Here is a 22,873-nt window from a genome sequence, read left to right as displayed (position 1 = left end):
TGTTGTGTATTTACTCAGTTTGTATTTGTTCTGCTCAGATTCCTGAACTTTGCAATTTTAAATTTGCAGTTTTCACTAGTTTGTAATCTGAGCAGCAATTTTATGAAAAAGGAACAAACTTCAAATTTTGTGGCAAAAAACCCCTGAACAAATTCAACTCCATCACTGTGGCACAGTGGTTAGCACTGTTAGCTCACAGCGCCAGGGACCAGGGTTCGATTCCAGCCTTGGGTGACTATCTGTGTGGAGTATGCACATTCTCCCCATGTCTGCATGGGTTGCCTCCGGGTGCTCCGGTTTCTTCCCTCCCACACTTCAAAGATGGATTAATGGTTAAGTGGATTGGCCATACTAAATTGTCCCTTCACGTCCCAGGATGTAGGTTAGGGGAATTAGCGGCTACAGAGATCGGGCCTGGGCAAGATGCTCTGTTGGAGAGGTGATGCAGACTCAATGGGCCTAGTGGCCTCTTTCTGCACTGTAGGGATCCTATGATTAGAACACACGGGCTTCTATGGGCCTCATGTTAGACTTCAGGAGCTCACGCCCATCTGTGTTTTATTTTCAGGCCCATTGGTTTTCCCTTACCCAGGTTGAACTTTTTAAATAATTTTTCTTTTTCTAATAAATCAATCCAGCTCCCTGACACCCAGCTCTTTCTCACAAACATTACCCAAATCTCAAGGGGTTGCTGAACTTCACCGCAATCTTTAATGCTGGCTGCCACTCAGACCTGGCTCTACTGGGGACACAGTTCATTTTCCCTCTGAACCCACAAGCAAATATGGCGGAGATGGAACCAGCAATGTGTACATTTTAAAATTATCAATCAAATGTCTGGCTACAATTTTCTATTATAATAATGTTGATGAACTATATGCACAGCCAGATATTTGAGTGGCAGATTGAAGTTGCTTCAAAGGTGTTGGCCATGGGAGCTATTCGTCTGGTCACATTCCCTGTCTTTCCTCTTCAACTAATTACGCCATTCCCTTTTGAATGCCACAATTGAGTCTGCGTCCACCAAACACTCAAGCAGTGCTTTCTACCTGAACAAGTTTTTCTTCATGTCGTTTCTCTCTTTAAGTCAGTGTCCTCCAGTTATCTACCCTTCTACCAATGAGGATAATTTCTCTGTCTGGTTTATCCCATGATTCCCATGAGCCTTCTCTAAACAGATGAGCCATGATCTTATTGAATGGCTGTGCAGGCTCGATGGGCCTCTTCTGGTCCTATTTTGTGCATTCATATAGTGCGGGGTGCTGAACATAATAGGACAAAGAATGCAAACATTACTTTGAAAACTGGGAAGCATTACATTTTCTAACTTATTGCAAAAAGTTTTTTTAAAGTTTATTTATTGGTCACAAGTAAGACTTATATTAACCCTGCAATGAAGTTACTGTGAAATTCCCCTAGTGGCCACGGTCTGGCACCTGTTCCATTCAATGCACCTAACCAGCACGTCTTTCAGAATGTGGGAGGAAACCGGAGCACCCGGAGGAAACCCACGCGGACACGGGGAGAATGTGCAAACTCCACACAGAGAGTGACCCAAGCCGGGAATCGAACCCGGGACCTTGGCGCTGTGAAGTAGCAGTGCTAACCACTGTGCCACCCAGAGGCATTATTAGAAACCGAAATGGAGATTTTTTATTTCAAAGCAAAAGTTAATTGGTGAGCTTGACATTCTGATGGAAAAGCAAAAGTACTGTAGGTTGGCACAATTAACACTGACATGTTCTGTGATAAAAATTCAACAAGTCTATCATTTGTCCGCATTGGAGAAATGAAATATTAATATATCTTGTGGGTCATTATATTGTATTTAATTCCAAGCCTAATTCACAGCATTCTGTACAGAATGATGGGCAGGTTGGACAGCAAGTTGAGATTCAATCAAACGTGGTCTTTTTACTGAAATGTTTTTACATTCATCTTCGATTAATAATTCCTTGTCTTCATTCCATTTGCTTCTTAATCAAATATACAGATGCAAAAAGAAAACATACTCTAATATTTTGTGTCCTATCATATCTGAGGGTTCAAGTGTTCTAGGGACCGGGGTGCGAATCCCGCCACGGTAGCTGGTGGAATTTGAATTCAATAAAAAGACCTGGAATTAAGAATCTACTGAAGACCATGAAACCATCGTCAATTGTCGGAAAAACCCATCTGGTTCACGAATGTCCTTTCGGGAAAGAAATCTGCCGTCCTTGCTTGGCCTGGCCTACATGTGACTCTAGAGCCACAGCAATGTGATTGACTCAACTGCCCTCTGTGCAAGGGCAACTAGGGATGGGCAATAAATGCTGGCCAGCCAGCGACGCCCATGCCCCACAGATGAATTTTTTAAAATGGAAAAACTCCAAGATAAAATGGAGGGTCAGGTTTTAATAATGGCAGACCAATTTAAAGAAGTTTCTGATTCACTGTATTTATAACCTATATATTTCCGCTGAAGTTTTGTATAACTCTTGCCAGCACATCCTTTACAAAAGTTGTCCAAGATAGAAACTGATTGGAAGCCTGTTCAGTTTCTAATTGTAATGATTTGGGTGAATTTCTGTGGGAGTTCTCCCACTCGCCAGCTGTAACTTTGGCAGAAGAGCCATGGAAACACCAGAAATAGTGTGAACAGTTCTACATTATTTTTCCAGACTTTCCGCAGCAGCGTTGCTGAAGTTGCAGTGCGAGAACCCACGCAGAAATTCAACCTTTTTTTTTATTTCCATGGAATTTCCAAGCTGGCGAACATTGTAGGGACTTAAAAATCTGGTGGCTGCTCACAACGAGCGTAACTTGCCGGTTGGCACCTGAAGTTCTTAGCTCCTAACTATCTAAATAAGGTGTCCCAATGTTCACCGATGTTGCTAGTTATCTGTGAAGCATAACATAAAACGACAAGCAAGCAGATAGAATAGACATTCATCTCTTGATTGTGCAAGCAAGGGAGGTTCAGAATTTCATGAAGATGATGCTCCAGGTCACTCGGGCTTTGATCTGTCTGATTTGCAATCTATAACAACCCGGCTGTAGGTATAGATGGCATAATTTCAAAGTTTACAGCTGAAGCATAGCTTGGAAATGTCGTATGCAGTGAGGAGGATAATAGTAAATTCATGACATAGACTGGTGAAATGAGCAGAAACATGTTAGATTTGGCATGGAGAAAGGCAATATAAAGTAAAGGGTACGATTTTAATTGGGACGCAGGAGAGAGACCAGGGGATCCGCATACAGAAATATTTGAAGAGACAAGACAAGTTGATGAGGCTTTCTTTTCTTTAAAAAGCCTAAGCCTCAGCAAGAAAAGTGGCAACGTGACACCAAGAGCAGCAGTGGGAACACAGGAGGAATGGATGCAGAATGAAAAGTGGGATCACAGCCAGAGCGATTGCAGTATAAACAGCGAGACCAGTAGTGGGAACACACTGAGAACAGAGACAGGATAAAGAGTGAAACTACCACAATTGGAGCAAAAAATAATCAATGTGTGACGTTCCATGGAAGGAGAAAAATGATCAGTTAATCTTTAAAAAGTAAGCAGGTGCTGAATGCCCAGAGCTCTGCCTAACTTTCTGAGACAGTTAGAGCTCGAACTGCCTTAGAGTTCTAAGACAGGGATCCGACTGTCTTAGAAGCGAAGTGAAGTCAAAGGACAAGGAGTCATATGGAGTGCGTTTTCAATCAAAATCAATTTGTCATATTACACTCAGTTCTCAATCAGTTAATCTGATCTGGAGGATAAAGTTATAATTCAATAATAAGGGAGAGTAACATTAAAAAGCTGTAGACTTGCAGTAAATTAAAATCTAGGTTTCCAGAAAATAGATTAAGTGAAACATTTCAGTTGGCCTCTCTCTATATAAGTGACACCAGCAGAGGAGAAACAGCTTTATTAATTAAAGTACTAATTTACGTTATCTAATAAATACTGCAATGATAAGACAGCTTGGATGTGTGGGATGTGCATCCTGCTCCATGTGGGAATTTCAGGATGCTTCCCATTTTATGGATATCCATATGTGCAGGTAAGCTTCAGCAGCTCGAGCTCCGGATTCCCAAACCTGAGTACCGGGGGGTATGCGAATACTCCCCCGGACAAGCACTCCGATCCTGCGTGGATCAGCTGGCGGATGTATTCACAGACATCTTCAGCCTCTCTTTACAACAATCTGAGGTCCCTATCTGCTTCAAGAAGATGACCATCATCCCAGTACCAAAGAAAAGCCAAGCAGCGTACCTTAATGATTATCGGCCGGTGGCTCTGACATTCATCATTATGATGTGCTTCAAAAGATTAGTCATGGCACGAATCAATTCCAGCGTCCTGGAGTGCCAGGATCCACTACAGTTTGCCTACCGCCGCAACAGGTCTACAGCAGACGCCATCTCCCCGGCCCTGCACTCAACCCTAGAACACCTAGATAACAAAGACACCTATGTCAGACTCCTATTTATTGACTACAGCTCAGCCATCAACACCATTATTCCTACGAAACTCATCTCCAAACTCCGCGGCCTGGGCTTCGGCTCCTCACTCTGTGATTGGATCCTGAACTTCCTAACTCACAGACTACAATCAGTAAGGATAGGGAACCATATCTCCTTCACGATCATCCTCAACACCAGTGCCCCACAAGGCTGTGTTCTCGGCCCCTTACTATACTCCTTTTACACCTATGACTGTGTGGCCAAATTCCCCTCCAAATCGATTTTCAAGTTTGCTCACGACACCACTGTAGTGGGTCGGATCTCAAACAATGATGAGACAAGAATACAGGAAAAAGATAGGGAATCTGGTGAACTGGTGCGGTGACAATAATCTCTCCCTCAATGTCAACAAAATTAAGGATATTGTCATCGACTTCAACGATCATGCCCCTGCTACATCAATGGGGACGAAGTAGAAATGGTTGAGAGCTTCATATTTTTAGGTGTCCAAATCACCAACACCTGTCCTGGTCGTACCCCATGCCAACACTATAGTTAAGAAAGCCCACCAATGCCTCTACTTTCTCAGAAGACTAAGGAAATTTGGCATGTCAGCTACGACTCTCACCAACCTTTACAGATGCACCATGGAAAGCATTCTTTCTGAATGTATCACAGCTTGGTATGGCTCCTGCTCTGCCCAAGACCACAAGAAACTACAAAAGGTCGTGAATGTAGCTCAATCCATCACGCAAACCAGCCTCCCATCCATTGACTCTGTCTACACTTCCCATTGCCTCGGCAAAGCAGCCAGCATAATTAAGGACCCCTTGCACCCTGGACATTCTTCCATCTTCCACCGGGAAAAAGATACAAAAATCTGAGGTCACGTACCAATCGACTCAAGAACAGCTTCTTCCCTGCTGCTGTCAAATTTTTGAATGGACCTACCTTGCATTAAGTTGATCTTTCTCTATATCCTAGCTATGATTGTAACACTACATTCTGCACTCTCTCGCTTCCTTCTCTATGAATGGTATGCTTTGTCTGTTTCGCGCGCAAGAAACAAAACTTTTCACTTTATACTAATACATGTGACAATAATAAATCAAATCAAATCAGTTGGTGTCACTATGACACCATGAGTTTGAGAGGTTCATGGATAGCATGGTTCATCTAGGGACTGCAGCCAGAGGCAGGTTCTTTGCACCACATGGTTCAGTTGCACAGGGAGCAAAAGAAGACGAGAAGAGCAATAGTGGTAGGAGATTCGAGAACATGCAAGCAAATCCAGAACAGCTACTACTGCTTTTACAATGTATACTTTTGGACGATTTGTATTTGAGGTTAAATAGTGGAGAGGCAGAGGGGCACCTAAGAGAATTATTCTTGTACTGCTGCAGTATATAAACTAATTGACGATGAATAGTACTGACTTCAGTTCTACGGCCAAAACACTGCTAATCTCCCGTGCAAAGCACTTACTTGGATGGTCAGAGATTGTCACTGCAAGGATCAAGTAAAATTCTACAGACAAAATAATGTTTTCATGTTCTCGCCAAAGCCATTGTACAGCTTCATTTCCCCCTTGGGTAGTGGTTCTAACTAGAATCCTGCAGGGTCCCCTTTGTGTGCCCTTGAACTTTCTAGTTATTACAACAGCTTGGAATTTGTGAAAATATTTCTGTAATAAATTCGCAGTGTCAGAACAGGCCACTGGAAAATCATCTGAAAATGTAGGGGTTTTTCCCCCATTGTGAAGCCTTCCTGCATGAATAGCTGATAAACTGTGAACCCTAGTTTCCTGGTGAAAAGCATTTTCTTTTTATTGTCACTTTTCCAGTCAACCTCAATAAATTATCTTTTATAGGGATATGTTGAGTAATCCTCTGAGTGTGGTCAGACCCTTCAGTGATTAGTTACAGTTTTTTTGCCAGTTACTTGTTTTTATGAGTAATCCTTTATAGATTTAGGCCATTCTCTATGAGTTAATGACCTTATTTAGTGGTAACGGTATTTGGAGTGGGTCAGTAACTATGGGTGGCACTACTATTCCTAGTTTTTTTTTCCTCTCCTTTTTATTCCTTGAACTTGCAGACTGTCTCGCCAATTTTAAAAGTTCAGTTCAAACAAAACCTCTTTGCACTGTAATAAACACCGCATTTTGTTTTTTATTAAATTGAAACATTGCAGATGCTAGAAATTTGCAATTAAATCATAAAAAGCTGGAAACACTCGGCAGGGCAGGCAGCATGTGTGGAGCGTAGCAGGTCATTGCCCTGAAATATTAACCCTTCCTTCCCCTCTCTACAGGTGCAGCCTAACCTGCTGAGTGTCTCTCTCACTGTAATTAAATTACCCATGTGACAGGAGTACTCTTATTACTACAGTATTAATGCTAAACAGCAGCCAAATCATCCGTTCCATGACCACTCATGTTTTTATTACTTTTAGTGACCGACTTAAGTAAATAAAATTTAAGTATTTTAACCAAACTACCTCGTTCGGTCACTTAATTTTTCAAGTTAATTTCTAACTAACTTGAATTTAGCCAAAATAATATGAAAGCAAAATACTGCGGGTGCTGGAATCTGAAACAAAAACATAAAATGCTGGAAAATCTCAGCAGGTCTGACAGCATCTGTGGGGAGAGAACCGAGCCAGACGAAGAGTCACCCAGACTGGAAAAGTTGGCTCTTGACTTTAGCCAATCCAGTGCCAAACGTCTTGAGAATTGATCTGTTCATGTCATTAGGACATTTTTCTTTGTGTTTTTATATGCCACAGCACAGATCAGCTCATCGGCTTTAGAAACTTTCGAGCCCAATAATACCACAAACAAAATAATTCCTATTCCGTGAGTGTTTTTTAAAAATAAAAGAACAAGACTTCTGTCAAAGAATGAAACATTAGCGGTATTCCAATTTTTAACGTATTTTTAAAATTTGGAAATATTGCCAGCTATAAAAAGGGCACACTGGATTTTTGCGGCTGTTTCGAAATGATTTTTATGGGCTTCCTGATTGAACCCAGATGTTTTTCTCTCTGAAGAATACAAAGAATGCAGTCCAGTCACATAAGACAAGCGGACCCCCATGGAGTGGGTGTGTGGCCCAGTAGGGATGGCAGCATGTGACCAATTATCAGATCATGTCTGTTTTCATTTTTTGCAAAACAGCCTTCCACAAACTCAGAAAGGACTTGATTTAATACAAGGTAATTGTGAAAGTAGATCACTTACCCTTCCCATTCTATATGGTGTCTCGCATCTTTTCCTAGGTGACGGACAAAGGATGAGGCAAAGACTTGTGTTGCCCGAGTACTTCAAACTGACTCTTTTTAAAAGAGAATCATACCATATGAAATGGTCATCTGTATTGGACTAATGGCGACTCATCTCATTTAATAATCAGGGGAAGTAAAACATTTGCTGGGCATTGATTTTGTGATACACAGTTTACTTATGAGGAGAAATGGCGGCAACATGTTTATTGCATAGCAGAAGAGATTTCCCTTTCAGCATCTTCTCCTGCATTTGCGTCGGTGATATCGTTTAGCTTATGTGTGAGATTCCCCAGCATGAAACATGAATTAGTCAAACTGTGCATCATTAAGAACTCACATTTAGCTTTATGGGAGTGTGCCCATTTAATTGGGAAGGAAGCTCAGCAGGTAAGGGGTTTGAACTGAGTGAAGTTAAGACGTGATAATTTGTGTTCGTGTCTTTTTACAGTTGCATTACATCTCCAATGTTTTCAATGGATTGCTTGGAATCAGGAAGGTGACACATTAATGAATAATGACATATGTCCTGTTAATCTAGGAAGGGAAAAAAAATCATAACGACTGGCTAATTTGTTTTCTTTACACTTTTTTTACAATTTCCTTTTCAATTTCAGTAAAACACAGGAATTTATCAAAAGTAAGGAAGTTGTCGGGAATGTTTCCTGCAAATCTGTGGTCCATTTCCGTTGAATTTTAACAATGGTCTGCTTGTATTTAATAGGATTCAGTTCTGTACCACATAACACCAGAATAAACAATCCATTTTCTAGTCAGACCAGAAGAGTGGTGTGGGCAGTTGTCCAGGATAAAACTTTTAAAATTAATTTACAAGAGTCCCTTCCATTGTTCAGATTGCAGAGCTTTCCTTGTTGGTTATTTGTCAGCGACTTAACCTTCAGTATTACAAACCTCTTCAAGGACAAAAACAAAGTTTATACTAATTTGAAGATGTTTGTCCGGCACCTTTTCCAGGAAACCCCTTCTACTTAGATAACTTAAATGACAGCTTCCCCGATTGCCTGCCGAGAAAACTCCATGTATAACTGGACGCTCATTATACATTCCTGGCTGAAAGCCCAGAAATCCATTACTCAGTTGAAACAGCTGAACCCCAGGGTTCTCCTTGATTGACAGCTCTGGCTTTCTGATCTTTGCTGTTGATTTCACAGTGTTTATTTGCAGAGCATTAAGAGGTTTCAAATGTTTGTAGTTTCTGTTATTGATACAGTAAAGGATCTGCATGATTGACACTTTTATTGCCCTGTATTAGAATGACTTTTTAACATAGCAGAAAATAATGAATTACTATATTAAGACTTTTCTTTTTCACATCTTTCTGTCAATAAAGGCTACATTGATTCTCTACACTGTACAAATAAATCAATGGGCATGGAAGTGCCAGAGTTGGAATGGGGGCATGAGGGGTCATAGCTATGCTCCGATGCAGAGCATAGCTTGGCATCGGGGTGCATGAGGGTCCATGTCAGGTGATGAAGGACATAGCTTGGCATGGGGGGAATAAGTTGGCATGGATGAAGTTGTGGGCTAGAGGGCCTTATGTCATCACAGTTGGGATAAAGTTTTTTTAAACACCCCTCTTGGCACCCAGCAGCCCCTATGATTGTCTCTGATCACTTTCCCAGGTTGGCTGGCCCAATTGCAGCTTGCGCCCACCCAACAATGAAGATCCCATCTTTGCGAGCACTTTCTCCCAAAGTGGACATGTGAAGCTATGGATTTCCCCAACTCCCACTACCAGCCTCTAATGATGATAAAGCCAAGCCTTTCAATTTATATGAAGTGTAGCACAGGATGTTCACTTATAAAATAGTATTCAGATCTTAAGATTTCATATTCAAAGCCCTGCTTTGATCTGTTGCTCAAATTAACATTAAATATTCAACTAAAAATTGAATGGGGCCGGACCTTAGCAGAATGGGATATCTTGCAGCATGTCCTGTAGGACAAAAATAACGAGGCATCTGGGACCTTAGTGAACGGTGGGATCAAGTGTGCAAATCCTTAGCTAATAGGATTTAAGGGTTCACAAAGAAACAGAGGGGGACAACTGAGAAGGAGGTTGAATAGAGTCAAGTCAGATACAGAAAGAAATAGAGAGGGGAAAAAAGATTGGATTTCGCAAGTGAGGAAAAAATAAAACCAAAACCATACTTAAAAGAAAAAAGAGTAAGAATAAAATTAAAAATACAATGCCAGAACATTGTAGACCTTATTTACTTTTAATAAGGAGCATGAATAAATATTATCAACAACATGTCTGTGTGGAGTTTGCACGTTCTCCTTGTGCCTGTGTGGGTTTCCTCCGGGTGCTCCAGTTTCCTCCCACAGTCCAAAGATGTGCGGGTTAGGTTGATTGGCCATGCTAAAAATTGCCCTTAGTGTCCTGAGATGAGTAGGTTAGAGGGATTAGTGGGTAAATCTGTCGGGATATGGGAGTAGGGCCTGGGTGGGATTAGTGGTCAGTGCAGACTCGATGGGCCGAATGGCCTCTTTCTGTACTGTAGGGTTTCTATGAGTTCTATGATTTCTAAAATTGAGACTGAACCACCTCTAAGAACAATGCACATTCTGAAGATATAAAACTCTTTTTAAAATTCTGATTCTGATTCTTGATTAAACTGTTTGTTTTCAATTTCTGAGCTCAAGATATTAATTTACCTCAAATAAGAATAAAACTGCAAGAACCACTTGGCTTTGATTTGGACCAGATTTGATGGAGGCATATCCAGCCCAGTTGACCTTGCAAAGTCCTCCTCACTTACGTTTGTGGCCTTATGCCAATGTTGAGATAAGTGTCCTACAGACTGGTCAAACAATAGGTTAACACAGTCATATTCGCAGCATTGTACCTTCCAGTCAACATCCCAGATTCCTCCATCACCTTCCATGCCCAGGCCCACCAGCTGGTCAGACGCACCAATCTACTTGTCACAGATGGATTTGTCCATGGTAGAAATAACCACCATACAGTTCTTTCGGAGACCAAGTCCCATCTTCACAGTGAAATATATCCTCCATCGTGTTGAGTGGTCGTAGTGTTGTGCTGAATGGGATAGATTCAGAACCGACCTGCTGCCTCAAAACTGCTTCCACTGGGCACCACAATATATAACCCCATGACCTGAGGGGGGATCAACTTTGGTTCAATGAAGCAAGTCAGAGAGCACGTCAGGAGCAGTACCGGGCATAGTTGAAAATGAGATGCCAACAGTAGAAGCAACATTCTATCGCCATAACTAAAGGATCCCATAGCCAATAGATCAGATCAAAATGCTGCAATCCTGCCACATTATAATGAATGGTGGTGGACAATTAAGCAACGAGTTAGAGGAAGAGGCTTAATGAATAGTCCCAACTTCTTCACATGAGAAGTTCCACACCATCCACAGCGTAACAGCCCGCTTCTTCCACCCACCTCCACCACTGGCGCACTGGCTGCATTGTGTACCAACTTCAAGATGCACTGCAGCAATTTGCCGAGGCTTCTTCAACAGCATCTCCCAAAACTACGAGCACTGCCATCTAGAGAAGGACAAGTGCAGTAGGCATGTGGGAACGCTACCTCCAGACCCCACACCATCCTGACTTGGAGACACCTCCCTGTTCCATCATTGCTGGACAATAATCCTGGAATTCACTTTCTAACAACGCTGTGGGAGTACGTTCCCAGAGACTGCAGCAATTGAGGAAGCTGTCTCGCCACCATCTCCTCAATAGAAGCAGTAAATGCCTGCAATGCCTCACATCTATTGAATAAATAAGTGAAAAAGCAACTAAAGTTCTGAAGATTCACAACTCGTATTGTATCTCTTAATCTCCTGTTGCATATTAATAATGCCATGCATCATTAATGATGTGGAGATGCCGGCGTTGAACTGGGGTGGGCACAGTAAGAAGTCTCACAACAGCATAAGTCCATCAAGTCCATGATTCCAAATAAACCTGTTGGACTTAAATTTGCTGTTGTGAGACTTCTTACTGTGCATCATTAATGTGATATGTTTTTGAGCAAGATCCAGCCAGTTAATTCAGAGAACAAGCATCCTTAAAATGGCATCTTCCATTTTTAAATGAATGTATTTGTTTTAGTTGCAAAAACAGAAAATGCTGGAAAATCTCAACGGATCTGAAAGCATCTTTGGGGAGAGAATGTTTTAGTTATTCAGAATGTATGGTTTCCATCATGGAACTTATTGCATCCCGTAGTCCAACCGAATACAGCCTGTAGAACCAACAAAATCCATTCAACAGTTTAATCACCGCATGGAAAAAATTCCCCTTCATTTGCAATTCCCTATCGTTTTCCATCGACTTTGATGAAAGCTAATCCCTAAAATCAGGGCCTTTTAGTTCCAGGCAATAACCCATGAGAGAAAGAAAGCTAGAACTATCTTTAAAAGAACCTCAACAATTAATTATTAGAATTTGAAAACTGCTCTTTTGGTTACTATATTTAAATGTTTGTGGTCAAGCAACAATTTCTCCTCACATGTCTCTTCTGGGATTAGTTAGGAACTGTCTAAGTGAATTCCAGGTGTAGTACAAACACATTTCTTTCCATTGCTGACATATTAAGATTCCTCGGAATAGATTTTGGTATTAAATGTCAAAACAGTGATCCAGTGACATACGGGGGAGGAATGCTGAAATATGAGCTGATTAGAAATGAAGAATGATTACTTCAGATATCTTTTAAGGAATGTTCTGGTTCAGCATTTCTGAGAACAAAATGTGTAACTGTGTCATACACAACAGGGAGTGCCCAATTTGCTATCTGTTTTATATCAAGTTAGGAATGGCATTAAGAGGCTGAGAGAATTGGCAGCAGATCACCTGGGAAAATAATTCAGTGACTCCTGCTGTAAAGTGCACATGTATGAATGCCTTTGCTAACAGCAACTTGCATTTCTGTCATTTCTTCGCACAATAGCACGTCTCACAGGGTGAGAGGCTGTTTTCCTTGACTGGAGAGTCCAGAACTAAGAGCGGCATTTTATGGCCACACTTGTCCTGAAACCATAAAGTCCCGCCCGAGGTCAATGGACCTGTCCTTGCACCGCCCCACGCCTGCTCCGATTCCCGTGGCAGGCGGCACAGGAAAATTCGCCCCAAGTGTTTACAGTTTCAAGATAAGGGGGTGGCCATTTCTGGCTAGGATGCGAAGAACTTTCTTCACTGCATGGATTGTGAATCTTTGGAAATCTTTACCCCAGGGCGCTATCAATGCTCAATCATCGAGTATATTTAAGGTTGAGATCTATAGATTTAGGATCAAAAGATATGGGGATGGAGTGGAAAAGATTCAGATAGAAGATCAACCATTATCTTATTGAATTGCAGAGCAGGCACGAGGGCCCCTATGCCATACGCTCCTACTTCTTATGTTGCCCTTGGTTTAGCACTTTACATTTTCAGGGGGTGCTGTGGGACAGGGGAATAGTTCCACATTAAAAAAAAAACAAGGTACTGTACAATATGGAAAGTTACACCTTTTATCCTGTTCTGATAGGACATCTAAATCATGTACTGTAGTATTTCTTCAGTTCTGTCATTTACACTGCATGAAGACAGAAATGGTGAAGAGTACATTTCACCCATGAATATAGGAATGTATGTTGGTTGGCTTGTGAAAATGATACCAATTTTAAGTGACGTGTTTTGTGATGTGCTTGGACTGGTCATTCTAAATATGGCATTGCACTGGGATCTGGTGTTCTCTGGATTCTCACCCCTTTGGTTTACATTGGGATCTGAATTCTAAAACAGTTTTTGAATCTTAAAGGGGATCGTGAGTTCGAAGTATTCCCCTATTTTATAAAAAAGGGAATTAACATAACTTTGAGAAAAATATCTTGTTTTATTACCCATTTCGAAACTTCACCATGAGTCAAGGCTGCCTCTCTGATAGACTGCTCCTGGGGTGTCCTGGAGAGGAACATTCCCAAGTCTCAGTAGGATGTGCCTCTTCCACCACCTTCAGTAACTGAACCAGGACTTCATGCAGTTCAGGAGCCGCAGGATTCAGAAATTCACCATTGAGGCTTGGAGCTCTGAATTTTCAGGCTAGCGCTTTATTTCTCTGTGTTCTGTAGCTTCTGACTGGCTCCCAAGCCCAACACCGTGACCCGCATGGTGATGCAGCGTGAGGAGGGGTACCTGACTAGGTAGGCTCCATATATAGGACAGTTTGTACCAGAATGGTTCACCCTTGATTCACAGCGTGGTATGGCTCCTGCTCTATCCAAGACTGCAAGGAGCTACAAAGGGTTGTGAATGAAGCCCAGTCCATCATTCAACCCAACCTCCCATCCATTGACTCTGTTTACACTTCCATCTACCTCGGAAAAGTAGCCAGCATAATCAAGGACCCCACGCAGCCCGGACATATTCTCTTCCACCTTCTTCCGTTGGGAAAAAGATACAAAAGTCTGAGGTCACGTACCAACCGACTCAAGAACAGTTTCTTTCCTGCTGCCATCAGACTTTTGAACGGACCTACCTCACATGAAATTGATCTTTACACCCTAGCTATGACTGTAATACCACATTCTGCACTCTCTCCTTCCCTATGTACCGTATGCTTTGTCTGTGCGCAAGAAACAATACTTTTCACTGTATACTAATACATGTGACAAATCAAATTAAACCTAAATTTATCTTCTTGAATTGATGTGTAACTCTCCTGCAGCTTTGTAGATGCTGTGTTAGTGAATATGCTATAATGTAGTATCAACTTGTTAAGATTAAACTTTATGTAAGGCCCTTCTCCCTTCCACTAGAGGATTTCTTCAGTTCTCCATTTTCCTCCACGACCTGAGTTATCATGTTCATTTCTCTATTTCTCTTTCTCTGTTCTTGCTCACCTCTCTCCCGCTCTCTCTCTCTCTCTTCCAACCTTTCCCACTGCCCTCCTTCCTGGCTCCAATAGTTTATGCAGCCTGGGCCTAAGCACTGGTGAAATGGACAAAGCCAGGTGTTCATTTAACTGACTTAAGTTTCAGAAGGGATAATGTCAGACTGCAAAGGCATTGGGCGGGATTCTGTGGCCTCCCAGCGGTGGCAGGAGGTAGCCTGCCACTGGCCAGCGGTGGGATCTTCTGGTCCTGCCGCTGTCAATGGGATTTCCCATTGGATCCACCCCACGCCGCCGGGAAACCCAGGGTGGGGGTGCACCGTCAGCAGGATTAGAAGATGCCTTTGGCGTGAATGGTCGCAATGTGCTTTTCCACAATGCTGCTGTGTGGAGACCTGAGCATCGGTCAACAAAGCCTGGGTGTGGAATGGAATACAGGCTGCAGACAGGTCCAGGAGGAAGAACTTACAAGCAGTGAGCAGTCTTGATAAAGTACAATGGCGTCTATCTGAAACAGAATAGCTGCTGAATATTCTTTTTCGGTAGCCATCCTACCTTGTTCAGTTAGTCAGGGTTTGTGACATTCCTTAGATAGTTGGTGTTTGGACTCTGCCACACTTTGCACATTATTTCTTGATAGACTGATCAACAAAAGACTTAATCCAATTCAAAAGGGATTGAAGAAAGGTGATATGTTGTTATCTGTAGAATGTGTATTCTATGTTTACTGTAGATCTGTAAAGCTATAACATGACTATTTTCTTGGTAATAAATGTTTATGGTCTCGCACCTGATGGCTTGCGCAACATTTCCAGGTAAATTCAGAGAAGTTCTAGTTATTATTACCCTCACTTTTTTTCCGATGGTGTTTACACAGTGCGCACAATGCAGAGTTGTATGATTATGAATCGTACTGTTCCGTGTGTCAAGTTTCTGTTTCTGTTGTTGTTCAGTATACCAGCAGTACTACTTGATAACTTGAGAGAATAGAATGAGTTTAAAGGCAATTGGTTCGGTTAATTAGGGATACAGTTTAGATTAACATTATTTTATGGAAAACATTGAGCTGTTAAGCACGCAATAAGGTCTTGATGCAATTAGTTAGAAATTGCCGATGAATACTGTGAGGAAAAGGTGCAATACAGAATTTTTTCACTAAAATATTTTATTCCCTTTGGAACTGGAATAAATCCTGTGTGCCGTATTGAGTTTATATCACTTGATTATTATTGTCCTTAATGATGGTCTAATGGGCAACAAGTGTTTTTAATATGAAAGGAAGTTGCATTGAAAGCAGTAAGTATTGATATATAACTCAAATTCTTATTAAGAGAAAGAAAGCATGTTACCAAACCAATTCCCTTCATGATCATCAAAATTTCTGATCGACCCTTGAATTTCCTGTTTTCCAAAGAGAACAAGTCCCACAACTTGGATTTGTGCCACCCAATGTCATCATGTACCTTTTCAAGAAAAAAGAACCTTTCTATGAGGAGATGATCGGAACAGCACAAAATAGTTGAGATGAAGTCTTAAATAGCACCAGGAAAGCCTCTTATAGTTTGTCCTTTATCCGTGTGCTATTGCAATCTGACACTTTGTTTTAGCAATGGGAAAGTTTTCATAAATCCATTTGCAAAACCTCAATTTTTTTCCTAGCCAGCAGACAGTACATATTTAGCACATCCCCCTTTCAAATCTTTTCTCCCAATACTAATTATTTTATATGTTGAACCACATCTGCCATTTAAGAAGACAGTTTGCTAAAAGATTTGAATCCTTTTGAATCACATTACACTGTTTCCCAATATTTTCCCTGCCTTCTGCTTTGGTAATGTCTACAAACTTTTCCCCATATTAACCTTTTATTACCAAAGTCAATATTGACATTAAAAACTGCTTCAACTATGAAACCAAATCTTATGTAGATCTTGGCATTCTGAGTTGCGTTAAATTTGAACTGATCCATTAATCTATCATTTTCAGAGAAAATCTGACAGGTATAAAATTTGTGGCCTGCCATAATTCCAAAAACGCATATTTTCATTCATATGTATTGTTCTATTTACACATAAAACAGGACAACAAGGATGAAATAAAACTAAGCAGTATGTAACAAAGTTGGTGTCAATGAAGTCTCCTTATATTAATAATAATTTACTTTACCTTCCAGATATTGTTGAACCTGAACATCTGAGAGTTCCACCTTTTAATTGAAGAGTGGTTTGTTTTAAAATTTATTTATTAGTGTCACAAGTAGGCTTACATTAACACTGCAATGAAGTTACTGTAAAAATCCCCTAGTCGCCCCATTCTGGTGCCTGTTCGGGTGCACTGAGGGAGAATTTAGCATGGCCAATGGACCTAACCAGCACGTTTTTCGGACTGTGGGAGGAAACCGGAGCACCCGGAAGAAACCCACGCAGACATGGGGAGAACGTGCAAGCTCCACACAGACAGTGACCCAAACTGGGACTTGAACCCGAGTTCCTGGCGCTGTGAGGCAGGAGTACTATCCACTACGCCACCATGCGTTGATGGTGTGATTAGGAACATTTGATCCTCCCACAAAAAAAAGAGGAGAGATATCTGGAGGATGCAATGGGGAGGTGGGACATATGGAGGATATTGGAAAGATCAAATTACCCATTATTTCTTAAACCTGGAGTGCGAAGTACGCATTCGACCACACAGTTTCTTAACTTTTTTTTGAGCAACAGTACAAATTCTCTCGGTTTTTCTGTTTTCTCAAGGATCATTGGTTCAATTAATTGTCTTCAACTATATCATGAGCTTTTATGACTGATCAGTCTTAAATGGGAGCAGCACTAAGTATATTGAAAAATGGATTTAATCTCCAATGACCATAGGATGTATTTGAAATTTTCATCCTCATTTTCGTAATTTTCCCATCAATCTAAATGTCCAAGCTGTGGCTCCAATCTCCAGGAAACATCGGTTGATAAATGACTTGATAGAACATTAGGATCGAGCTTCATACGATAGTAACAGACAGTGTGTTCTCACTTGGAGGAGAGCAAAGCTAGGAGCCATATATAAAAGGTAGTTCTGATAAGGAATTCAGAAGAGTGTCTCACAAAGAGAATAGTTAAAAACTATGGCAAGAAAAGTCAGCAGTGCAGCCGGCAAGCTACACACCACTTTTCTCACCCGAGCCAACAGTTTGGGGGGGAAAAGAACAGAACATACCTCCCATAGCGTGAGAATTTCTCACAGAAAATATTTCGCTCAAAAAGTGAAAATTTTGTAAACCTACATGTACACCAGTCAAATTGTAGTGATGATACCGGGGTGGCACGGTGGCACAATGGATCGCTGCTTCACAGCGCCAGGGACCTGGGTTCAATTCCAGCTTCGGGTCACTGTCTGTGCGGAGTTTGCATGTTCTCCCCGTGTCTGCATGAATTTCCTCCGGGTGCTCCAGTTTCCTCCCACAGTCCAAAGATGTGCGGGTTAGGTTGATTGGCCATGCTAAATTGACCCTAGCGTCAGGGGGATTAGCAGGGTAAATATGGAGGGTTAGGGGGATAGACCCTGGGGTGGGATTGTTGTCGGTGCAGGCCCGATGGGCTGAATGGCCTCGATCTGCACTGTGGGGATTCTATAGAAACTGTCTAATGCTAGGATTGCATGTGGATTTGAATTTTTTCATTGTCTTGGTTGACTGTATGTATGCCATTTTGTGCATCGTATACCACTACTACTAAGACTGCTTCATCCTGGTCGCTAAATGGAATTAAATCTGCACATATGTTAATATTTTTAAATTGTGTTAAAATCAAGTCTGTTTTGGATACACCTACATTTTTATATTAGCTTCAGTTTTTTCTTCAGCTTAACTTGTTTGAAAGTGTGATCTCTACTTCAAATTCAACGATGATATAATGATTTATTTTAATTTTCTCATTGCAGTGTGGTTTGGGGAAAATACAGGAAGGATACATCAGACAAATCCAATTGCATAGAATTCGAATCAGTGTTAATTTCTGCCTGTGCCCTAATATATGCCAATTGTTACCAAATTCTAATTTGATCTTAAATAAGCTTGCTGTTCTGAAAAATTAGCAAGGTTTTAAATAAAGCAGTGGGCTTGGGGGGGGGGGGGGGGGAAATACAGTACTCTTGGTTGCCTTGGTGGTCTCTGAGAAGCCAATTTTATCCGGGAAACCTGCAGGGTGTTGGGGTGGGTTGGGCAACAGGGAGCCCAAATGAATGCATTTCCCCTCACTATCATGGAGAGGGGAAGCATAGATAGATTCCTACAATGTAGAAGGAGGCAATTCGGCCCATCGAGTCTGCACAGACCACAATCCCACCCATGCCCTATCCCCATAACCCCATGCATTTACCCCAGCTAGTCCCCCTGATACTAAGGGGCAATTTAGCATTTCCAATCCACTAACCCACACATCTTTGGACTCTGGGAGGAAACCGGTGCACCCAGAGGAAGTCCACACAGACACGGGGAGAACGTGCAGACTCCACACAGACAGTGACCCAAGGTCGGAATTGAGCCCGGGTCCCTGGTTCTGTGAGGCAGCAATGCTAACTACTGTGCCACCGTGCCGCAAAGGCATTTCCCTCTGTGTTGAACTTGTGACCCTCCTCATAACCAGCCACAATGCACTTGGGTGGAGGATGCAGAGATGCTTCAGTGTGATTTGGGCAAGCTGAGTGAGTGGGCAAATGCATGGCAGATGCTGTATAACGTGGATAAATGTGAGGTTATCCACTTTGGTAGCAATAATGGGAAGGCGGATTATTATCTGAATTACCATAAGTTAGGATCGGGTATGTGCAACGAGACCTGGTTGTCTTCGTACACCAGTCGCTGAAGATAAACGCGCAGGTTCAGCGGGCGATACAGAAGGCAAATGGTATGTTGGCCTTCATAGTGAGAGAATTCGAGTACACTATCGCAGAAAACAGTTGAGGTCAAAACATTGTATGTCTTCAAGAGGAGTTAGAGATAGCTCTTGGGGCAAAAGGGATCAAAGGATATGGGGGAAAGGCAGGATCAGACTATTGAGTTGGATGATCAGCCATGATCATAATGAATGGTGGAGTCGGCTCGAAGGGCCGCATGACCTACTCCTGCGCCTATTTTGTATGTTTCTATTTGCCAGGTACTGTCTACAAAATTAATATTGGTAAAGCAAGAACTGGAGGAATGTTGTGTCAAATGCCATACAGACTCATTTATTGTATTTGAACTAGTTTTTGTTATTTTTCAATAGTTATACACCACGTTTGCCTAAAGCGGGAGAAACCATACATGGGCACAAGTTTTTAATTGGATTTGGAGGGAAAGGAGCCAATCAGTGTATCCAGGCAGCACGACTTGGAGCCAAATCAGCAATGGTTGGTAAGGTAAGACAAAAATAAGGTTGTAGACTAATAACTTGTATCTTTGTCATGGAAGCAAGGACCATGAGGAGAATTTGGCTCTTCCATGACCTACCAGGTCCATAAAGTGCCTACAGAAAAATCAGCATATATAGTTAGTGCACACTCACGAATTCATGAGAAGGAGTCAATCTTCTTGACGTCAGTCCTTGTTCAACCCCCATAATCCTGACAAATTTCCACCACCCTCGTAGGCAGAGTGTTCCAGGTCTTTATCGTTTACTGCATTAAAGAAGTTCTTCCTTAAATCAGCCCTGTATCTCTTTCCCAAAACCTTTAACTCGCCAGATCCCTGAGTGCTTGGACCATCAGCTAATGAGAGCAGCTTTCCTTTGTCTACATTATCTAGACTTGTCATAATCTTGTACACCTCTTCTCAAATCTCCTCTCAACCACCTGTGCTCCAAGGAGAGCCCCAGCTTCTGCAACCTAATCTTATAGCCAAATTCTTCCACACTTGGAAGCATGCTGGTAAATTGCCTCTGCAAGTCTCGAGGACTGTCATGTCATTTCCAAAGTATGGTGACCAGAACTGCCCGCAGTACTCTAGTTGTGGCCTAACCAGAGTTTTATGCAAGTGGAGAGCTTACCATGAGCTGCATTAGGTTTAACAAAAAAACCTTCCTCCTTTGAAACGCGTCTTCATACTTGGTAGCCTTGCTAATCGCACTCTGAAATAAAAACAGAAAATGCTGGATTATCACAGCAGGTCTAGCAGCATCTGTGGCGAGAGGAACAGAGTGAATGGGCAGAATTTTCCCTTTTTCTTTGCAGAGTGTGGCAGCAGGCCCCGATGGCAGTTCTCTCCGCTGTTTTGATGGGGAGATTGAGTAAAAAAGCCAAGGGGCGGGTTCCACAAAGTCACATTAGCGGGACAGGCTCTGGCTAAGCTCAGCCCGCCAGCAACTTTGTTTGTAAAGATCAAGGCGCCATTTGTAAAGGCCACCCCAGTAGACAAAAGTAGGAATGAAACAACCTCCCCCACTGCCAGTGGGTACTGCCCGGGCATGTCCCTCTTCCCCTGAAAAATGCACTCACCTGGGCTCCTTTAGATGTCATGGAAGACCAGCAGTAAATCATGCCAACGTGAGTGGATAATATAATGGCGGGTGGGGGAGGAATGGTCAGCTGTACAGGTCTGATAATCGTGGTGAGACTAGGTGCCAGTATAAAACATGATTTTGGGCCTCTCGCGAGATTTACCACTCCTGTGGCCATTCGCACCCAAACAGAATGGAAGTGGACAGCTCCGGTCAATGTTTCGAGTCTATATGACCTCTTAAGAGCTAAAGAGAAGGAGACGTGTTATGGTTTTTTACTGTTAGAGATGAGTGCAAAATAGAAGATCAGTGATAAGTATGAGCGAGGAGAGATTGCACAAAGGTGTTTAGGGCACAAGACAAAAATAGTGCTAATGGCAATGTTAAGGGCTATAAAAGGTGCTGATAGTGGCACATAGGCAATATAGCAATGTGTGTTAATGGGAGAATAAAGGTCAGGGCTCAGCAAAAGCAAAACTAAAGAACAAGTGTCAGATGGCCCTGTGGGGGAGGGAAGGGGTTACATTGGAACTTTTTTTAAATGGGGTCAAGATGGAGGAGAAAGTTCATAGTCTAAAATTATTGAACTCAGTGTTGACTCCAAGTGGTGATGTGCCTAATCGGAAGATGCGGTGTTGTTCCTCCAGTTTGTGTGGGCCTTTACTGATCCTTATTGATCCAGATTCCTTTGAATGTTATCTGTCCCATTTCCATTAATCAGCAGAGTTTGTACCTTATGTTACCAGAGCATAAAAACATTAAAAAATAGGCGCAGGAGAAGACCATGCGGCCACTCAATTCTACACCACCTTTCAAGAAGGTCAAAACTGACCTTCGGCTTCAACTCCACTTTCCCACTTCTCATATCTCTTGATGTCCTGAGAGACCAGAAACCTATCACGTCTTTAAACATACCCGATGATCTGTCCACAATCCTCTGGACTACAAAATTCCAAAGATTCACAAACCTTTGAGTGAAGAAATTTCTGCTCCTAAATGATTGCCCTCTTATTCTGAAACTTTGCAGTCTTGTTCTAGATTTCCCAGCTAAGGGAAACAACCTTTCTGTATCTACTTTGTGAAGCTCCTTCAGAACCTTGTATGTGTAAATGAGCTCATTCCTCATTTCTATTAAGCTCCAAGAAGTATGGATGCAATATGCTTCGTCTAACTTTTCAGAGGCTGATCTAGTGAACCCTCACTGTATTGCCTCCAATGCAGGTAAAACTGCACATAGTATTCCAGGTGTTATCTCACCAGAGCCTTGCGTACGTGTAGCAAGATCTCCCCTTTCTTGTGTTCAGTCCTCTTGCAGTAAATGTTGGCATGCTATTTGTCTTCCTAATTGTTAACTTTCTATGTTCCTTGTACGAGTGCACCTTGACAAAAGCCTCAGCCTGATCCCCTTATGTCCCTACCTCAATGAACATGACACCTTTGCCTCAGTGGCCACTACTTTGGTCTGGAATCTTCCTTCTGCACCGTAGGCACATTTATCCAATTGCTGTACTGTCCCTTCACCCAGAATCCTCCCTCATGCCTCTTTACATTTCGAGATCTTTCCACCAAGAATTTCTGGCATGACATTGGCCGACTTAATTTCTCTGCTGACATCGCTCATTTTAACCTTTCTCCCTTTGAACTTGCAGCACTCAGCACTCATAATCCTACTATTACTATCAAATCTCCTGACAAGGGTGTTGTCTGGTGTACCAGCCTCTACCGAGCAGAAGCCAAAATGGCCTGACACTTACCTGATACTTTCTTCTATCCCCTGCTGGAGCATAACCACCACCGAACATGAAGCCTT

General features: G+C 42.1%; 1 protein-coding gene across 6 annotated transcripts in view; it reads left to right on the top strand.

The window, feature by feature from the left end:
• The window catches only part of rbks (ribokinase), a 154,535-nt gene that overhangs the window by 32,094 nt on the left and 99,568 nt on the right, over positions 1 to 22,873 (top strand). For 4 of the 6 annotated variants that reach the window (XM_078212260.1, XM_078212258.1, XM_078212257.1 and 1 more), the window contains exon 2: positions 19,855 to 19,987. In XM_078212260.1, the coding sequence (XP_078068386.1) occupies positions 19,855 to 19,987 (133 nt within the window). Of the gene's footprint in view, positions 1 to 16,769; positions 16,820 to 19,854; positions 19,988 to 22,873 lie in introns of all 6 variants that reach the window. The other 2 variants (XM_078212259.1, XM_078212256.1) reach the window with 2 other exon arrangements.

Source organism: Mustelus asterias, chromosome 5 (genome assembly GCF_964213995.1).
Source record: "Mustelus asterias chromosome 5, sMusAst1.hap1.1, whole genome shotgun sequence".
Lineage (NCBI taxonomy): Eukaryota > Metazoa > Chordata > Chondrichthyes > Carcharhiniformes > Triakidae > Mustelus > Mustelus asterias.
The sequence above is the reverse complement of the archived record's forward strand: the minus strand, read 5'-3'. Positions and strand labels throughout refer to the sequence as shown.